Source organism: Mustela lutreola, chromosome 2 (assembly GCF_030435805.1).
Source record: "Mustela lutreola isolate mMusLut2 chromosome 2, mMusLut2.pri, whole genome shotgun sequence".
NCBI classification, from domain to species: Eukaryota; Metazoa; Chordata; class Mammalia; order Carnivora; family Mustelidae; genus Mustela; species Mustela lutreola.
In genome coordinates this window covers 23754955-23772369 of record NC_081291.1, presented here as the reverse complement: position 1 = coordinate 23772369, position 17415 = coordinate 23754955, and the positions used below count along the sequence as shown (strand labels likewise).

Genomic DNA, 17415 nt, shown 5'->3' with positions numbered 1-17415 from the left:
AACCTTTAAATAACTGACGCTTAACAAAACCACATTATTTTCCAAGTAAGAAGACCCACACATGTTAATAACAAAATGAAGAGAGTCAGAGGACCTCGCTTTAGAAGGTGAGCTTTTTCGACACAATCGGGTTTTGTTCTGTATGTATTGTCATGCAGTGATCAATATTTCTTAACTTGAGAATTCCGTGCTTTTACATAACAGAAAACGAAATAAGAAGCAGATTGTCAAGTGCTATGATGGTGAACAGCTGCGAAAAATCTACGATGTCCTTCCCCCACTCTCATTCCCTTAGTATTCCGTTGCAAAAGTTATACTGAAAGAGTAATCCATTAAGAATTTCTCAGCATCTTCTTCAGAAAACACACTACCATTCTATCATATCAGACTTTCTGGGAAGTTTCCTTTCCAGTCTGGCCCGGAGTAATTAACTTGGCCTGAAGAAGGACCGTAATTAAAAGCAGACAGCATTTGTATTTTGATGAAGAATTCAATGCTAACGTTAAAGAAGCTCCACGGGCCTATTTTTCCCAGCCTCTCCCAATATCAAATTTCTCTGGAGTCCACCTAAATTACGATGATGCCCTACCAAAAAAATCACATTCCACTCTTCATCCATAGACCGTATCTTTAGCAAGAAAACCACCGTTAGGAACTTTTCCATCAGACCTAAGTAATGTAGTATAAACAGTGTGCCTTAAGCAATCAATCCTTTCCCCAAACTATTGCTTTTAACAACACGCATAGAAAGGGAACATTGCGGAAATCTGCTTCACTCTCGAAAATTCCCTGTTCCTCCATCTAAAAATCAGTGACTGTCCCTGAATAAATAAGGCGGGCATTCGTAAAAACCAGCTGCTTCAGACCTGAACTTGACAAATATGACAGCTGTATTTGGGGGACAGTATTTTAAACTCTCCTTGGCACCACCATCCACTTTGTCGCTAATATTCTGGACTGTTTCTTCCCTAATTCTTAGTGTCTCATTGTACATTTTTTAGGAGAAATACAGTGTAGAGAGGGAGAAACAAGCTCTAGAGCGTAGTCATAAGAGACTGGTGCGATGAGGAACAAGACACTTCATGTCTCGGAGCTAATACTGAGTGTGTGGTACTCTGTGCCAGGCGCAGGACTAGGATGTAAGGCTGCAAGACAGACTTTGCGCCAGTCCTTAGGCTATTTCTGGGAAGGCCGTCTAAGAAGAATATTTAAAGAGGGGGAAAATCTCAGAGTGCCTAACTGAAATAATTGTAATAGTTACAAACGATCATAATTTTTATGAAGGAAGGCAACAGAGATAAAAGCCAACATATACAGGGGAGGTGACATTTTGGCAGAGACACAGAGAGTGGGAAAGAGCCTCTCCCTCAGTAAAGGAGCAGAGAGGGAGGCCAGTTCAGAAGGAGAAGCATGTTCAAGAGACCCAGGGCGGGAGAAAGTTTGGTGATGTTCAAGCAACAAAAGGGTAAGCAGCATGGCTGGTGTGTCGAGACGGAGGGAGAGTGGCCAGCAATGGTGGGGCTCTGTTGCACATGGTAAGATACTTAGAGGCAATATTAGGAAAGCACATTGAAAGCCAGGAAATGAAAAACAAATGTAAAGGATTCTTTTTAAGGATTTCAGGAATGCCCATTACATGCCCAGCAACCAGAGAGGATTCTGACAGTGCCAAAGCCTTTTAAAAAACTTTCCTTGATTTTAAGAGTAAGGTGAGTTCTGTGGCAAAGAAATGTATATAGCCAACCTATGATAGATTTTATCTTAACAACGCGGTGGCTGATATTAAACCAGCTTTCCATTTCAGAATGTCATCACCCTAGCTCCCCAAAGCATGGACACATGACTTCAGACCTCTTTGATGTATGTGGTGAATGGTTCCTTGGGTTGGTGGTGTTGAGTACCTGAATGAGAATCCCAGTCATACGGTGAAGGTGAATCCACTTATTTATATAACAAACACGGCCTTGAGCAAGTGTGAAGCATACTCAATGAAATGTTGGAGATGATGCCGTTCTTACCTAACATCTAGAAAGCAAAGAATTGTCAGATGCTTTCCAGCTTTGAGAGGTCTGATTCTATGGGACTCATACAGCCGAATCTTTCTTGAGCACCTACTATGTCCCCAGTGCTGTACTGCGGATATCAAAGAACAAATATCATCTATTTCCTCAAGGAGTTTATAGTTCAGTGAGATGAAAAAAATGCAATTTTTTAAAATGGAATTTTAAAAGATTCTAGGATTGTGCTAAATGCTTTATGAGCATATCACGAGAGCCTGGTTCAAAACTGGGGGATGGATCTGAGGAGATCAGGGGGCGCTTTGCAGAGGAGACAGTCATGGAACTGAAGGCAAACATAAGCCCAGAGGCTCCAAGATGCGGTGGGAGGAAGAGGCTGCTTCTTGTGGAGGGAGTATGTGCAGTGGTTAAGTATGATAAAAATCTTTAAGACTATGAATTTGTGGGTCACATGAGTCTGGACTGAATGGACAAAAGCCAGGTTGAAAGGGAAGACTGAGAGGTGAATAGGGGTCAGGTGATCAAATGGTCCTGTAAGGTGTGAGGCCAGTCCTGTCCCTGGGTCCCTTCTTAGAATGCCACTGGAGGTGAACGGATGAACAAGCAGTTTATTTGACTCCGTCCTCAGAGGAAGGATCTTTCACAACTGGAAACCAATGCCCCATACCAGTGTGCTAAGTGAGAACGAGAGAGATGAACACCTGTGCCTGTTCCCTCTTAGGTCACTGTCAGTCTCATCACCTCACAGGAGAAATCAGTTACAAGAGTGTTTAATTGTTTCCATCAACCAGCAAAAATGTTGATGTTCCAGATTTTTTGAGTAAACATAATGGAAATTGATTTGAAAACATGTTCCTTTTGCCCGAATAAACCATGTCTTTGATTTTCCTTTATTTGTTCAGAACAAGAGAGAACTTCCCTCAAGGCACTGAGCACCCTGCTTGGTCTGGATAGTTAACAGTAGTGCATACCATCAGCAGAATCATGATGAAGGAGCCTCCGGTTGTTATATGACTCACAGCAGGTGTGAAAAACCAGGAAGGAATGATCTTTGAAAGCCAAGCAGAGGCAAAAGAATGGTCCTCTGCCATGTTTCAATGGAAGCAGCTGAAGAGCCCAGTTAGGTGAAACACTCTCATCTATGGTATCTTTGAGCCATGGTCTTACGGACCATCCATTTATAGTTGGCACAGCAATCCTCATGGAATCAGAGTAGGAGAATTACATCTTTTACATGGAGAAAATTCTGTGTACAGCAAGAGAAGAGAAACTGGCAGCTGATATCAAACCACAGGCTGATTTTTGGGGATTATTTTAATTGTTCTTCATGCTGGTAATAAGAGGAATGCATTCATTTTAGTTTAAACCAGGTCAGAGCATGAGAAATCAGCTCTGAGAATCTAAGTTGCCCAAATATCTGGGCCATTAAGGGAGGAAAAAAAAAACAGCACAGATTTAGTTGTGGTGGCCAAAATACCTCCCTCCGCTCTCTGAAGGCACAAGGGAGAGGAATTCCTATCTCCTGTGTAGCAGATGGGTGGCTGAAGAAGGGGCAATGTCAAGATGTAGGAGGCAGGGAGAGGACTGGGGGATACTTGTTGGAGCAGCTGGAGTGAACAGGAAGCCATGGTCCAAAGAGTTATTATTAGAAGCTAGCTAGGGATGCAATTTATAGAAGCCTTGGATAGAGAGACAGAGGTCTAGAAGCATCACCTCCTCTAGACTCCGGTCATTGCCTCCTGCTCCTACCTCTTTCTTACTGAATCTGTGATCCACAGCCCTGGCTAACCTGTCCCCATCACATGACCCTTCCCCAGCCGCAGCTGATTGGCTAAGTGGTATACATCTAACCTCAGTGGGATGGTGGGCTAGAGTAAATTACGAACTTTGCTCAGAACTGAACTCAGATTCACAGACACTGAGTTCATCTCTGTTGGCTTTGAATTGGGACACCATGTTAAGCAGGACTTGGAGGAGACCATGTTTCAGGAATGAGGGTTGCCAAGAAAACTGGTCTCCAGAGAATATAAAAAGTACAGATATCGGAGGGTAAAAGCACATGCAATTTGGCTTTCTAATACAATCATGGACACAACCTCCCAATCCCCGTAACCATCTTTCCTAAATGGACCCAATCCATTACCTTGCTATAAACGTAAGGGCATAGCAGATAACCCAGAACCGAAAAACCCATTTTACCATTCTCAGAGGTTAACTCACTGTTTACTGAGAATATTATCTAAGCTCCTCTACAATGCCAAGGGGAAGTAAAAAAGTGCTGCAGAGCTTCCCTATTCATTCTGGAGGTGACCAAGCGACCAGGGCTCCATGCCCCCACTCCCCACATCCATCAGAGTAGCTCTGCTTCTGTATGCTTCATACACCAAGTGTCCATGGAAACATTTCACTAGATAAAGAGCGCTATTGCTTAAAAACATGGTACCATAATGAATACTATACTGATGGAATACATAGTCTTGGGCATGGATTAGTTCTGGGTTCTGTAAACAAGCTCTATGGAGGGCTCTGTGACCTTGCAGCCCTCCCAGTATCAATGACCTTTGGAACTGGTTTCTTCCCTGCTCTGTGAGATTCCAGCCGTCATTTAGCTCTGCCTCACCTCTCAGTACGGGGCTGCAAGCCTAACAGGACTACTATGGATTTGATACAGGTGCTGGAAGAGAAAGGGAGAAATCAAGGGTCTAAAGCAATAAAAGCGGGTGGGTGGTTGAGGTCATGTTTGCCACACTACAGAGTGGGAACCCGCCTGCCTGGGAACGGAAGCCAAGAAATCAAGGAACTCATAGGATTAATTGGAAGTTGATAACATGGGAGTGATTCCCGAAGCTAGTCATGCCTCAACCAGAACTACATAGATATTCTGACCTTTACTACTCTGAACTGAGTGCTGTCACTTGTAAACAAAGAATCCTGAATAATCCATTATGCTAAATGATTATTCAGGATTCTTAATGTTCTTATCCATTTCTATAAGGTCTTATCTATTTCTAGAGGCTTTTTTCTTTCATTAGAGACAGTTACAAATGATTACACCATAATAGCAGAAAGCACCATAAATCTAAAAATCAACAACAACAACAACAACAACAACAAAAAACCTGGAATCTAATTTTTTTTTCATTTTCAGCCCTAAGCTTTTCTATTAGCTGATAGTCATCCGTAATGTATTAGAATATCTCTCCTGAAGATACTTTAATACTTTCAATTCATAGTTTTACAACATGAACTCAAAGGAAAAAAAAAAGTTGAGCTAAAAAAAACCCCATATTTAATAGAGAATCTAGAATCAAATAGAAAAGGAAAATATTTGGATAAATGTAAGTGGTGCCAGAAATCAGGAATACATTCTCTTTAATGTCAATCTCCTGGCAAAAAAAAAAAAAAAAAAAAATATATATATATATACACACACACACACACACACACACATATATATAATTATAATAGTAATCTGTTTCAATGGAAATAAAGTACTATAATATTTATAGTCTGTGCCAGAGTTATAATGACTGTAGGGGCAGAAGTGAAGTGTCACAGCATGCTCCACATGTTTTTAACACGGTTTCTAAAGGCTCTGGAGGCTATTAAATTTAATGAACCCATCTGCTATGAAATAGAGGTCCCAACGTAATCAGTTTCCTCCATGCCATGTAATGCAGATGGCATTCTCTGTACCACGACCCAGCAGGATGGTTTGTTTCTCTATACGTGTGTCTTTTGTTTTGACGATTTGAACTTCTTTGATATGCAGCGGTGTCTTGGGAAAAATACTGTAAATTCAGCTTCCAAGCCCGGACAACTTCCTTATGATGGCTTCGACCCCCTGAGTAATTGCTTCTAGGCAGTAAGATGTTGTAGCTTAAAGCAATCACTCAAAGGACTCCTAAACGACCTAGGTACCATTCCTAGGTGGGAAACCGAAACAAATGTGCAATTCATCAAATGCAAAGCATTTTCTCCAAGTTGGACTTGGTGGGGGGTGAGGAGGAAGGATACATGTCCAATTTGCAAATGCAACTAAATTGGTTTGAAAGTTCCTGCAAATTGCATTCGGAATTGCATTACCAGCAACAGGGAGGGGCAGTGGGCTTGGTAATGAATTCTCATTATTTTAAATGGTCACATTCCCACTGTTTCTAAAAGACTTCTTTGCTTCCCTTCTGCATGTCACCATGGTCTGTGTAAAGCCCCCTGGAGGGGCTGATCAGGGATGCTGATGCTTCCTTGGTTTAATACAGGTTCTACCCTGCACAGCAAGCTGGAGAGCATTCCAGAGATGATTAAATCCCAACTGGAAAGCACACGCCATTTGCTTACAAAATGGAACAAATTCCATTGTTAATGATTTTTTGCTCTGCACCTAAGAGATAATGACTGTGCACAACTTGTATTCAGATAAGAAGCCCATGAATTTCAGAATTCTGGTGTTTGCTGTTTTGTCAATTAATACATGAGATCTTATTAGATTAAACATAATTAACGTTGTTAACATTAATTCATTTATTTGGGCTTCACCAGGAAAGCAAATTGAATAGAACAGCCAGGCAGGAAGCAGAATATTTAATCAGACTGGTAGTAATAGGCAGGGAGGATGGGCCCTGAAAGGAAAATTTTGTCAGTCCCAAGTCTAGATCAGGCTTAGTGAAACGCAATCTTTGACTCCCGTGCCAGACTCTGTATTTGGCCTTTACAAACTTTTATCTTGAGCTTGCCCAGACCCAGAAACGTATGAATCAATATGTAATTCATAAAAAGGGAAAAGACCATACTCAGGGTCATTTCAAGCTATTCATTTAAGTATTAAATCAATTATATAATTGTATTTGTTGCTGCTGGATCTTCAGCCATAATGACTGATGAACGCGCCCAATCTTGTCTGATCTCGGAAGCTAAGCAGGGTCGGGCCAGGTTAGTACTTGGATGAGTCAAGCAAACAGGAATTCCTTTCGCCTTAACCACCAGATGATTAAAAAGAAAGAAGGCTTCTCAGACCATGTTAAGCCCGCTTGTGGAATCAAGCCTCTACATTTACTAGATAACTGATGAATACCTAATCCCTTAGCAGTTGGTAGAAACGATTTACACCAGCAGGGTCACAAGTCTTCTGATTCCCAGAAATAAAGCCACTTTCAGACTACAATGTCACAAATAGAAGCAGGCTCCTAGAGATACCAGCGGTAAGCAACAGTGTTATGCTGAACAGGAATGGCTGCCCTGAGACTTGCCCTCAAGGGAGAGTTGGCAAGGAGCAGGAGGTGGTGCTTGTGTTCCCTTCTGGCATTATCTTTCCCTCTCAGACCACAGCGCATGGACAGAAGCTGTTGTAATAGGCAGGATTCTAAAAGGGCTCCCAAGATGTCTGCCTCAGTAGGTACATGACCCTTATACTCCCCTCCCCTTGACTATGAGTAGCATGGGATATCACTAGCATGATTAGGTTACTATCACTTAACTGAGTTAATTAAAAGAGAGAATATCTCGGGTGGGCCTGACCTAATCAGAAGCTTTCAAAAGCAGGCAAAGCTTTAGAGGGATGCACTCTTGCTGGTCTGGAAGAAAGCAAACAGTCCTGCATGACTGCCTATCATTGGCCATGTGGCAGGAACTTTCAGTTCTAGGAGCTGAGAGCAATCCCTAGGTGATAGCACACAAGAAAATGGGGACCTCAGTCCTACAACTACAAGGGACTGAATTCCGCCAACAATCTGAAGGAGCCTGGAAAAGGTCCCTGAGCTGCAGAGAACTCCAGTGTGGCCTTGCAAGGCTCTGAGCTGAGGGTCTTTTGGTAAGGTCATTGTCCACAGAGCTCCCAGCTCCCGGAGGCCACCAAGAGGCAATAAGACAAGAAGCAGATACTAAGCCAGCCACCAGAATTCCCCATCAACCTAAGATGGAACAAACAAATCTAGGTAAACCACCCTTAGCAAAAAGAAAGGAAGGAAGGAAGGAAGGAAGGCAGGCAGGCAAAATATAAATTTCTTCTGAATGCACGGAAAGCTGTGCTCCCCAGCCTTACAGATGCTTTGCCCATAGTTAACATACTGGTAAATTTTTAGCAATTTTCTTTAGAGTTTTTCCAATGCATTCATTTACATATCCCCAGAAGTAACAGCTTTCTTTTAACACTCCTAAGTTATTGGTTTCAATAATATTTAATTAATTATACAATTATGATAAAATCACAACAGGCATCAACAGGCTTGGGAAGTCTAAATATGAAGACAACTAACTTTGAGTAAGTTCACACTTCAACCTGGCACAGTACGTGTACATCAACTCGTGGCACCAGCATGGCCTTCTGGATCCAACCTCTAGGGTGCTTTGGGCAATCGGCACGAACTGTGTCAAGGCAAAGGGAGGGCACCAAGTCCTTCAGATGGCAGGTAGTTAAGAGGGCTCCTACCATGTATGCCTTGCCTTGGGCAGTCTGTGAGGCTACGGGAGCTCTGCCTGGATGGTGCAGCCATCCTTCTTGGGGACACTAGGTACCAGCCCCAGACTTTAGTGCTCCGCCCACAACAGGTGATTACCGCAAAATGGATTCCAAAGGACTAAAGCGCATCTCTAGACAACTAGTGAGTGCTTCCAAGGTACTCATTATACCTAAGTGCCAGATTCTAGTATCAAAGTGGTATAAGCCATGGTGTAGTCACCGTGCGAAATCCAGCCCCAAAAAGGAGAAGATTCCCAAAACTCCCCACAGCCAAGGAGAAAACTTCCCACCGACTTCCTGAGGGTTGGAAAGGGTGACAGGCATTATTTACTGTGCTCTCACCATGCAGACATTTAATCCTTAATGTCAACCCTGGAAGGCAGGTTTTATCTCCGTTTTGTAAATGCAGAAAAGAACACTCAGAGAAGTTAAGTGACTTGCTTATGGTCACATAGCTAGTAGGGCATAGACATGGAATTCAAACGGAAGCGGCCCTAACTCTAAATTCAATGCTATCAGTTAATAAACTAAGGTAGGTTATAAATGCTTCAATAATAATAATAAAAAATCCAAAGCTGACATCGCTAAACCAAGACATTATGAAAATGGGGTCACCAGTCCCAATGTCAAATGCTTCTAAATTTGGTCTCTTTCATTATTTCAAGGTGGAACACATTAGGGCAATGCTGGCTTGGGACTTTCCAGAATGCATCAAGATGGTCATAAATTTGCAATTGCTGATCCCTTTCCCCCATTCATGTTGTGGGGGGGTTCCAATGTTGGTGGGCATGCAAATCCTATTTTAAGCCCGCAGAAACAACAGAGGGCTTTTGTCCTTGACCTGGCAGAATCCAGGCCCACGTAAATGCAAACATACATACATACATACATATATACATACATTTATTTATTTATAGATAAAGACTTTGGAAAGATTCTTGCTTCCTGGCCAGAGAAGGATCTGTTGGAGCAGCAACTGCCTGTCCTCACTGAACAGGCCTAGAAAGAAGATGGAGGGAAACCCCAGAGTCCGCCCCAAACCAGCAGGTTTCTCAGCACCACCAAGAGGAGAAGGGGCTCTCAGAACATTTTACTAGGGGATTTATTTATCAGGGCTATTTGCAAAGATACAACAGAAGCTGGAAATGAGGTGCTGAGCGATCATTCATTTCAAGGACAGATTCTGGGGGGCTAGTTTTATGTCAAAGGATTTCTATCAAAGGATTCTCAAAGAGGTGGAATAAATGAGCTCTGTTATCTTGACATACCCTTTTACTCAATTATGGACCACTTAAAAGCATTATTTCATTTTAAAGTAAGGAGAGATGATTATGGAACAGAAGGTAAACTTCATAAAGTATTGAAGGTAAAGCACAAGGCTGTTCAAAGACATTTTCTCTAAAACTTCATGTCCAGAGTTGCTCCCAGACCTCTATGTTGCCTCTGCTGTTGAGAATTCTTTAGTGGAAAAGCTGGAGTAGGGAGGGGAGCTCCTTAGCTCTAAACGTCCCTCCAAATGTAAACATGCATACGTACATACATGTACATGTGTGTATGTAATTTAGTATATCTAAAACAATCGATTCAAGTGATTAACGTTATCTACGGCAAGACAACCTATTAATACCAAGCTTTATCTTCTTCCATGACCGTCCTTCACCATGACCTTCAGGTTACGCATCCCAGCCAGAACCCTCTGTAAGTCGGCCACGTCCTTCTCCAAAAGCATACCATGCCCATCTGCTTCCCATCCGTGACACTAATTTTGAGGACCCACTCTAGATTTTTTCTGGATTCTTCCACTGGGGAGACACTACTTTTTCCCCTGAGAACTAGTCAGAGATCTTTGGGGAAGATCTTTGAGACCATGAAAATACCCTGTACCAAATCTCCCTGTTAGTTGAGCATCTACTGATGACCTTTGTCCTAACCAGTCTTTCCCAAACTGCTTAAAAAGTGGTGATTTTTCCATTTCCATGACTCTTCTCACATTGACTTGTCAGCAGCCTGCTGTCCACTGCAACCCTGCCCACCCATCTCATCATCTCTTTAGTTCATCTCTTTGACATGTGTTGATCTGCTCACTATCGGCAAGAACACATGGATTTCTGATTTCTGTTTTATTCTACAGGCTGTAACCCATTACTGTCCCAGAGTTGACCAGTAAGGGCCCCTTCATACTGACTCCTGTGTCCTTTGGTATGACCTCATTGTTGTTTTTGGCACTTCTTAGTTTCTGGCATAAAATATTCCAGGTTTTTGGATGCTTGGGTGGCTCAGTGGGTTAAAATATTCCAGGTTTTGGGGTTTTTTTTGGGGGGGGGGCAGAGAAGGGGCACCTTCCCAGCCCAAGCCCTGGAATTAGCAATTTCTCTAAGGAACCCTGGTTTCTGTTGGTGGGGAATGTTTTTAGAAGCTGGGCTCTGGGTTCCAGATGTGCTCATTGTTACTGGGGCACCACTGCTTCTGGGCCCTTTCAAAGGACCTAGTTGGGGTTTCATTCTGACACCTCTGACCTAGTCTCATCCCAGGGGTGCCGACCTTGTCTGCCTCATTTATGCCTTTGCTCAATTCTACCATGCTTGCAAAACTGATTCAGAATGGCTGGACCCATAGAACTCCAAATGACACCAAAAGGAGTTTAAAATTATTTCCCATCCTCTCTCCCACCTAGACTAAGATAGTTAAAGAACTATGTTTGAGCTTTAATATAGGGCATCATGGTTATATTCAAGATATACACTGTTTTTTCTCCCTTTCTTGATAATTTTTATAGTTCATCTGAAATGCCATCAGAGTCATTTGGTTCTGTTTGCATTCACTATGGGTTTTGCCCCCTGTTCTTAGTGATTTTAATTTTTGCATGCATAGAACATAAAGCTGCTTTCAAAAAATCCAAACTATCCAAAAAGGTCTACCCAGAGACGTCCCATGTCCTTCACTATCTCCTCCTCCGTTCTTCCTCCTACTTCTCATAGGTAAGGGATTCTATTGGTTTCCGGTGTCTCCTGGCTGTGCTCCTTTTCGTAAAAAAGAAGCAGGTACATGCATATCTTGAGTTCCTCTTCTTTCTTACACAAAAAGTGGCATTCTATTAATACTCTTCCATTTTGTTCCCCCTCCTTAGCAATACATCCTGGAAATCATTCTATATCAACCAGTAGTAATACGTCATCCTTATTCCTTCTTTTACATTAAGATCCATGATGTGTGTGTACCACAGTTTTATCATGATCTCTCTGTTATGTTTGTGTATGTAGGTAACTTTCAGTATTTTGAAAGGACATGCATTTCCGTAATGAGCAGACCCGTTGTATCATCTGTATTTTCCAACTGTCGGAGATTCATCTTCAGAGTTCATCCCTATGGGGGTAGCTCAGTGGTAGAGCATTTGACTGCAGAGTTCATCCCTACATGTGGAGTTGCTGGATCAAAGCGTACATGCAAACTGCCCTTCATAGAGATTGTCCCATTCTGTCTTCCCACACGTGTCTATGGGTGTTCTTTTCCCCATAGCCTTACCAACAGAGTATATAGTGTGTATGGATAGGCTTCTAATTTTTGCCACTCTGATAGGTGTGAAATCGTATTTTACTAGAGTATAATTTTCATTTTTCCTCTCTTTCTACGAGTGAAGCTATACATCTTTCATTTGTCGAAAGCCATTTTTATTATTTTTGTGAATGGTCTGCTCATGTCTTTTGCTTTTTCTACAGGCATTCTAAGGTTTTGCCCTCAATTTTGAAAAGGTCTTTATGTATTAAGATTATTAATGGTTTCTGTGTGCTCTGCATTGCAATATTTCCTCCCACGTTACCCTGTGCCTTTGACTTTGCTTACCGTGGATTTTGACTGATAAAGTTGGTTTTCATTTTGTTTTGCCATTACGTAGTCAAACTTATTAGTCTTTTCATTGCCTCTGGATTTTAGAGTCGTTGTTAGAAAGGTTTTCTCTGAATCCAGGTCATAGAGGTTTTTGTTCTAGTGCTTCTATGGTTTCATTTTTTACAGATCCACTTGGATTTCTTTCTTGGCTATGGCCCGATGACTAGAATTCATTTTATTTTTTTCTAAATGGCTACCTAGTTTTCTCAAAAGCATCTGTTACGAAGACCCCGCTAACCCCACAGACTGGAGAAGCCACCGTTATCTCTACTGAATTTCTCTATGCAGTTGGATCCTTTTTCTTGGACCTCCTAGTTGAGGGACCTGTCTGTCTCTCCAGGTGTGTTTTAATCACAGACGCTCTGTTTTATAGGTTTTAAATTGATGAAACAAATAGAACGCTTGATCAAAGCGGTCGTTTAGGGTTTGCACACAAACCACTGGGTGACAGGCTCGTTTCGTTCTTAGCCCCAGTCCTGCTGCTTCCCTTCCTACCCGCCTTTCCTTCCTTACTCACCCACACGCAGGAAGAGGGGAACCCACCCATGCCGAGGCTATGGCTGTGACTCGTAGCTGATGCCCACAGGAATTATGGTTATTTTGTTGCCCTGCTTCTAAACAAGCCCGGGGACAGACTGTGAAAACGACGAGAGCCCCAGGTCTCCCTGGCAACCAGAGAGGGTTTTTCAGCTTAACATCCATCTCTATGCAGGGTGACTGACCAGTTCCTATTTCCGGAGTCCCATCATGTCCTTTAGTTAGGCCAAGGTGGGTGAGGCAGGCAGCCGCGGTGGCCTCCAAGATGGGTTCCCATATGCTGTTCCCGCCCTGCGTTTGCCTGCAGCTGCCAGAACTGCAGCCAGAGTGAGAAAGCCCAGCAAGAGAAAAGCCGGCCCACCGCAGCCATTGAGATCACTCCGGAGGACAGCTGTGTCTGGGTTACAGTGATTAATGTGATGTTAATCCCAACAAAAACGATGGGAGAGAGGCCCAGTGAGAACATTTACAATCAATAAATGAAAAACGCCACTCCCATCAGACTCATTATCACTATGAAAAATCACCCTGAAATCACACAAGAAACCCGGCCATTGAGCCATCGCAGGATGATTGGCAAAGCGACTTCTACGCTAATTCAGCAATAGATTCTTTTGCTTGGAAGTCGGAGTTAGAATGAGCCCATGGCCAGACTTCCAACAGCAGTGCCGTGCGGATATCACCACCGCGGGAGCACACTCTCGCTTGTCTGTGGGAAGAAAGTGCACCTGCCGGCCTTTACCGCGGCTCCCGCTCGCTGCAGGAGCCGAGCTTTGGTTACCCTCCCGAAAGCGGAGCCCCCAAGATTCACCACCAGGAGCGGGCATCCCAGAGGGTGAGGACGGACTCTAACGTGACCACAATCACGACTTGTGTCCCGGCAGAACCTGGACCCAAGGAGGAAAGCAAAGTAACTAGAGAAGACGCGGTAAAAGAGGGACTTGCCTCTGCCCACCGAACTCCTTCCAGAAGTGCCAGCTACATTCTGATACTGTGATTTTTTTTACCGAACTTGCTTGTCGAGAAGACCAACACAAACGGCACCACAAAGGGAAAATGTCATTGGGCCCTATCATGGAAGAAGAGTGACAGAAATGCCATTGAAAAATCAGGAAAGGGAAACCTCACTAAAGTGAAGACCAGAAGGGAGGCCAGTGAGCAGCTCTGTCAAGGACAGACCCAGTGGAAGAATGTTCAACGGGAAAGAAGCATCAGTTACAGGCCCCAACAGGAAAAGATGTACATTGCGGCTTCTACAAGAAATCAATCACCCTTGCAACTCAGCCCACAGGAAACCATCATCATCTTGAACTCTTGAACTGGGTTTTTGTTCAAAACAGCCCCTTCCAACTTTCTCCGTCTTCTCCATAAAATAGTCCTCTCTTTCGTTTGTTGGATTTGCCTATGGTTTTGCTGTAGCTTGCCTGTCCTGGATTGCTGCTATTCCTGAATAAACCCATTTTTGCTAAGGAAAAATAACTGACATTTTTGTTTTTAGGGTTAACACTATCTTCTGGAATGAACACAGGACAACCCTCAGGCCACCCCCAGCGACCCCTGAGGACTCACAGTGCTGTCGATGTAAGCTTCAGTCCATACCACGTCGTGCTCCTGGTCGATGACTTTGGGCCGGCTGAGGACGTGTAGGTACTCCATGACATTTTCCTGCACGTCGGCCAAGGTGGAGATCTGAGTGAAAAATCCTGCCAAGGGAGAACCAAGTTTAGTAACAGAAAGACGGACAATGGCAGAGCCTGCATATGCCACGCCTTCTTGGCCTCTGCTTAACTTCTTTTGTTTCTTTCCCTATCCTTTTTAAACACTGTATCTCCTCTTTACCATCACCCACTTCACCAGTCACCTGTTCACGGGACTGAAAATATAATCAGGCAAAAGGAATCATAGTAAGGTCAACCAGAAAGCCACCTCTCCGTGGAAGCCCCTTGCTAACCCTTTAGAGAACGTCCTCCCAAATTTGTTTCAATACATACATGTGGACACATACACTTACACATACATCTACACCTTTTCTGGCAGAAACGGCGGGGGGCTCCTCTTTACATGCCATCCTGGAACTTTTTTTTTTTTTTTTTTACTTCAGTGTGTTTATTTCTAATAGGAAAACTATGAACCACAAAATGTAAAGGCCACCTCTCTCTCTCTCTCTCTCTTTTTAAATACCTAACAACAGCTATGTTTAACTTGAAGGGGCACAACATCTGCTGAACAGTGGATACACTTCGTCCCATTTGTTCTTGAGAACACGAGGAAGCAGATATGATGCCCACTCGCAAGGTAAGATGCCGGAGGCAGATGAGAGACGGGTTTCGCCCACATTCCCGCAGGTATCAGGCAGCAAACAGCGAAGGTCACCCACGCGTAGGGGTCTCTTCAACTGTGCCTTTTGCTCCCCCGGAATTTTTTTGCCCTTTGTGTGTTTGAGGTGGAAACGCCAGCTCACACCCCTCATGTGGTTACCAGACCTGCCTTTTCAATATGCTGGGTTGACATGGTTTCTCGGTAACGTTAAAAGTCCTAAACATGCTATCATCTCCCAGATGGGGACACCGTTTTGATCTTTAGTTCCTCTTTCGTGCGGGGTCCCGTTGGCTTCGCCCTGGGTTAAGAGCTGTGAGAAGGGAAGGCATGCATTGAGCAAGGTCTGGATCCCTGGTGGGGTAGCGAGGGGCTTTCATTCACTTATGGAAGGGTTTCCTGGGGCCCAGCACTGGAGAAACAGGGATTAACAAGGTAAGCACTGCGCCTGCCTCCGGGGGCCTGGCAGGTCTGAGTAAACAGACTACTGCAAAGTAGCACAATGAATATGATGCTGATAATCACAGCAGGGACAGTTTATCCAACCCAGCTACCCTGAGGAAGGGTCAGGGCAGTTGACCCCTAAGGGATGAGGGCCAGGTAGCTAGAGGAGCTATGTATCCCACAAAGTGGGAGTGAAGGCCCATGGTGAGAGTCGGGCTTCCTCTAGAAGCTGAAAAGAGCTCGGAATGGCTGGAGGAAGCTGGGGGAGAGGGGCTGGAAATCAGATGCTATAAATCAGAGATGAGCAGCCTGTCCCACAAGACCTTGGGAAGCAGTTTAGACTTTAACCTCCTTTATCAGGCAGGGAGCTTTGGGAGGATTTTAATAAGGGGAACACTGGATGGACAAAATTCATGTTTCCTCCCTCTGCCTTCACATAAGGACCCTTATAACTAAGCTCATGGCGTGTCCTACTTGCCAACAAACTAGAGAAGGGTACGTGTGCCCCTGAAGCCAGATACCACGCAGCACTTGCTACAGTGTTTGTGAAACCTTCTGTCTAAAAGCATGCTCTGGGTAAGGAAATGCCAGCCCTTCTGTTGTCCAGAAAAGGGGCAGGGCCCTCCCAGGGCATTTCCAAACAAAGGCCAGCTGGTTTGAATTTGCTGTGCCAACCCCAAACCAGGTTGGGACCATGTGGCTTCTGGCTTCCTGATGACAGCTCTGCACAGTGCTAATTAACATGCATTGTCACTCCTGTCCAGGGCCAGGGCCTCACCCATCTCAGGGGAAATGGGGCCCCAAAGGAGCAGGCTGTGAGTGCCTGTTCTAGTTTGTAGCCTGGGAGGGGGCCCATCTCCCTGAAGCCAGGCATCCCAGTGAGGGACACCCATCTGGGACAGGGCTCTCCCAAGGCTTCCAGGAGACCCCTTTCTGGGAGGCAAGGGAGGGGAGGCAAGTTGCAAGAGCACTGCTGGGTGATGGGGACCATCCGTAGTTATCATCCTTCCTTCATGGCATCTACAGTCAGTGTGTGAATCAGCAAGAAAACATTCCACTACTTTTCTAGTAGGCGAATCTAGGCTCTGGAGGAAGGGTCTTAGAGCCACAGCCAAGGCATAAAGGACAAGCCAAGACAGGTGCTGCCATGTTGAGCGGAGAAAAAGAGAGCTGAAAGTTCTGGACCATCGGGGTACGTGGGTGAACCATTCACAGTGTAGAGCAACCCCAATGGAGGATCCTGTACCAAAGAGGCACTGAAGACGGTGGGAATTTTCTTGCTTGTCTGCATTTTTATTCTCATGCTCAAAGCCAACAGTAAAAATCCCTGACTTGGGTTTCCTAACACGGGGCCAAGAAAAGAAAGGGAATGAATGTAAGGAGGTTGGGAGAGATGGATCATTACATGGCGGGGGTGGAGGGGAGTAGGAAGGAAACACAATCATGCATTTGGAAGGAGACTGAACTGGGACACTACCCTCACTTGGCCTTGCTTATCATGTTCAGAGCTCTGAAAAGCTGGCTTCTCCCCAGAGCTACAAACCCACAGCCAACTGTATACCTGACACCTCCAATGGGGATGAGTAATGGGATTCTCAGACTCAACTTGTCCAAAGCCAACTCCCAGTTTCCCTGTCCAAACCCATTCCTTCCCCGGTGGGTCTTCCTCATCTTAATAAATGGCACCCCTGCCCAGTTAGGCCAAAAACTTAAGAATTATCTTTGATAGTCATCATTTCCTCACCCCACCCCATAGCTAAT

At 44.2% G+C, this 17415-nt stretch overlaps 1 protein-coding gene across 1 annotated transcript in view; it reads right to left on the bottom strand.

Moving 5' to 3' along the window:
* CACNA2D3 (calcium voltage-gated channel auxiliary subunit alpha2delta 3) overlaps positions 1–17415 on the bottom strand; it is an 867979-nt gene that overhangs the window by 282417 nt on the left and 568147 nt on the right. The window contains exon 13 of the mRNA XM_059161213.1: positions 14464–14597. Coding sequence (XP_059017196.1) covers positions 14464–14597 — 134 coding nt within the window. The remainder of the gene's footprint in view (positions 1–14463; positions 14598–17415) is intronic.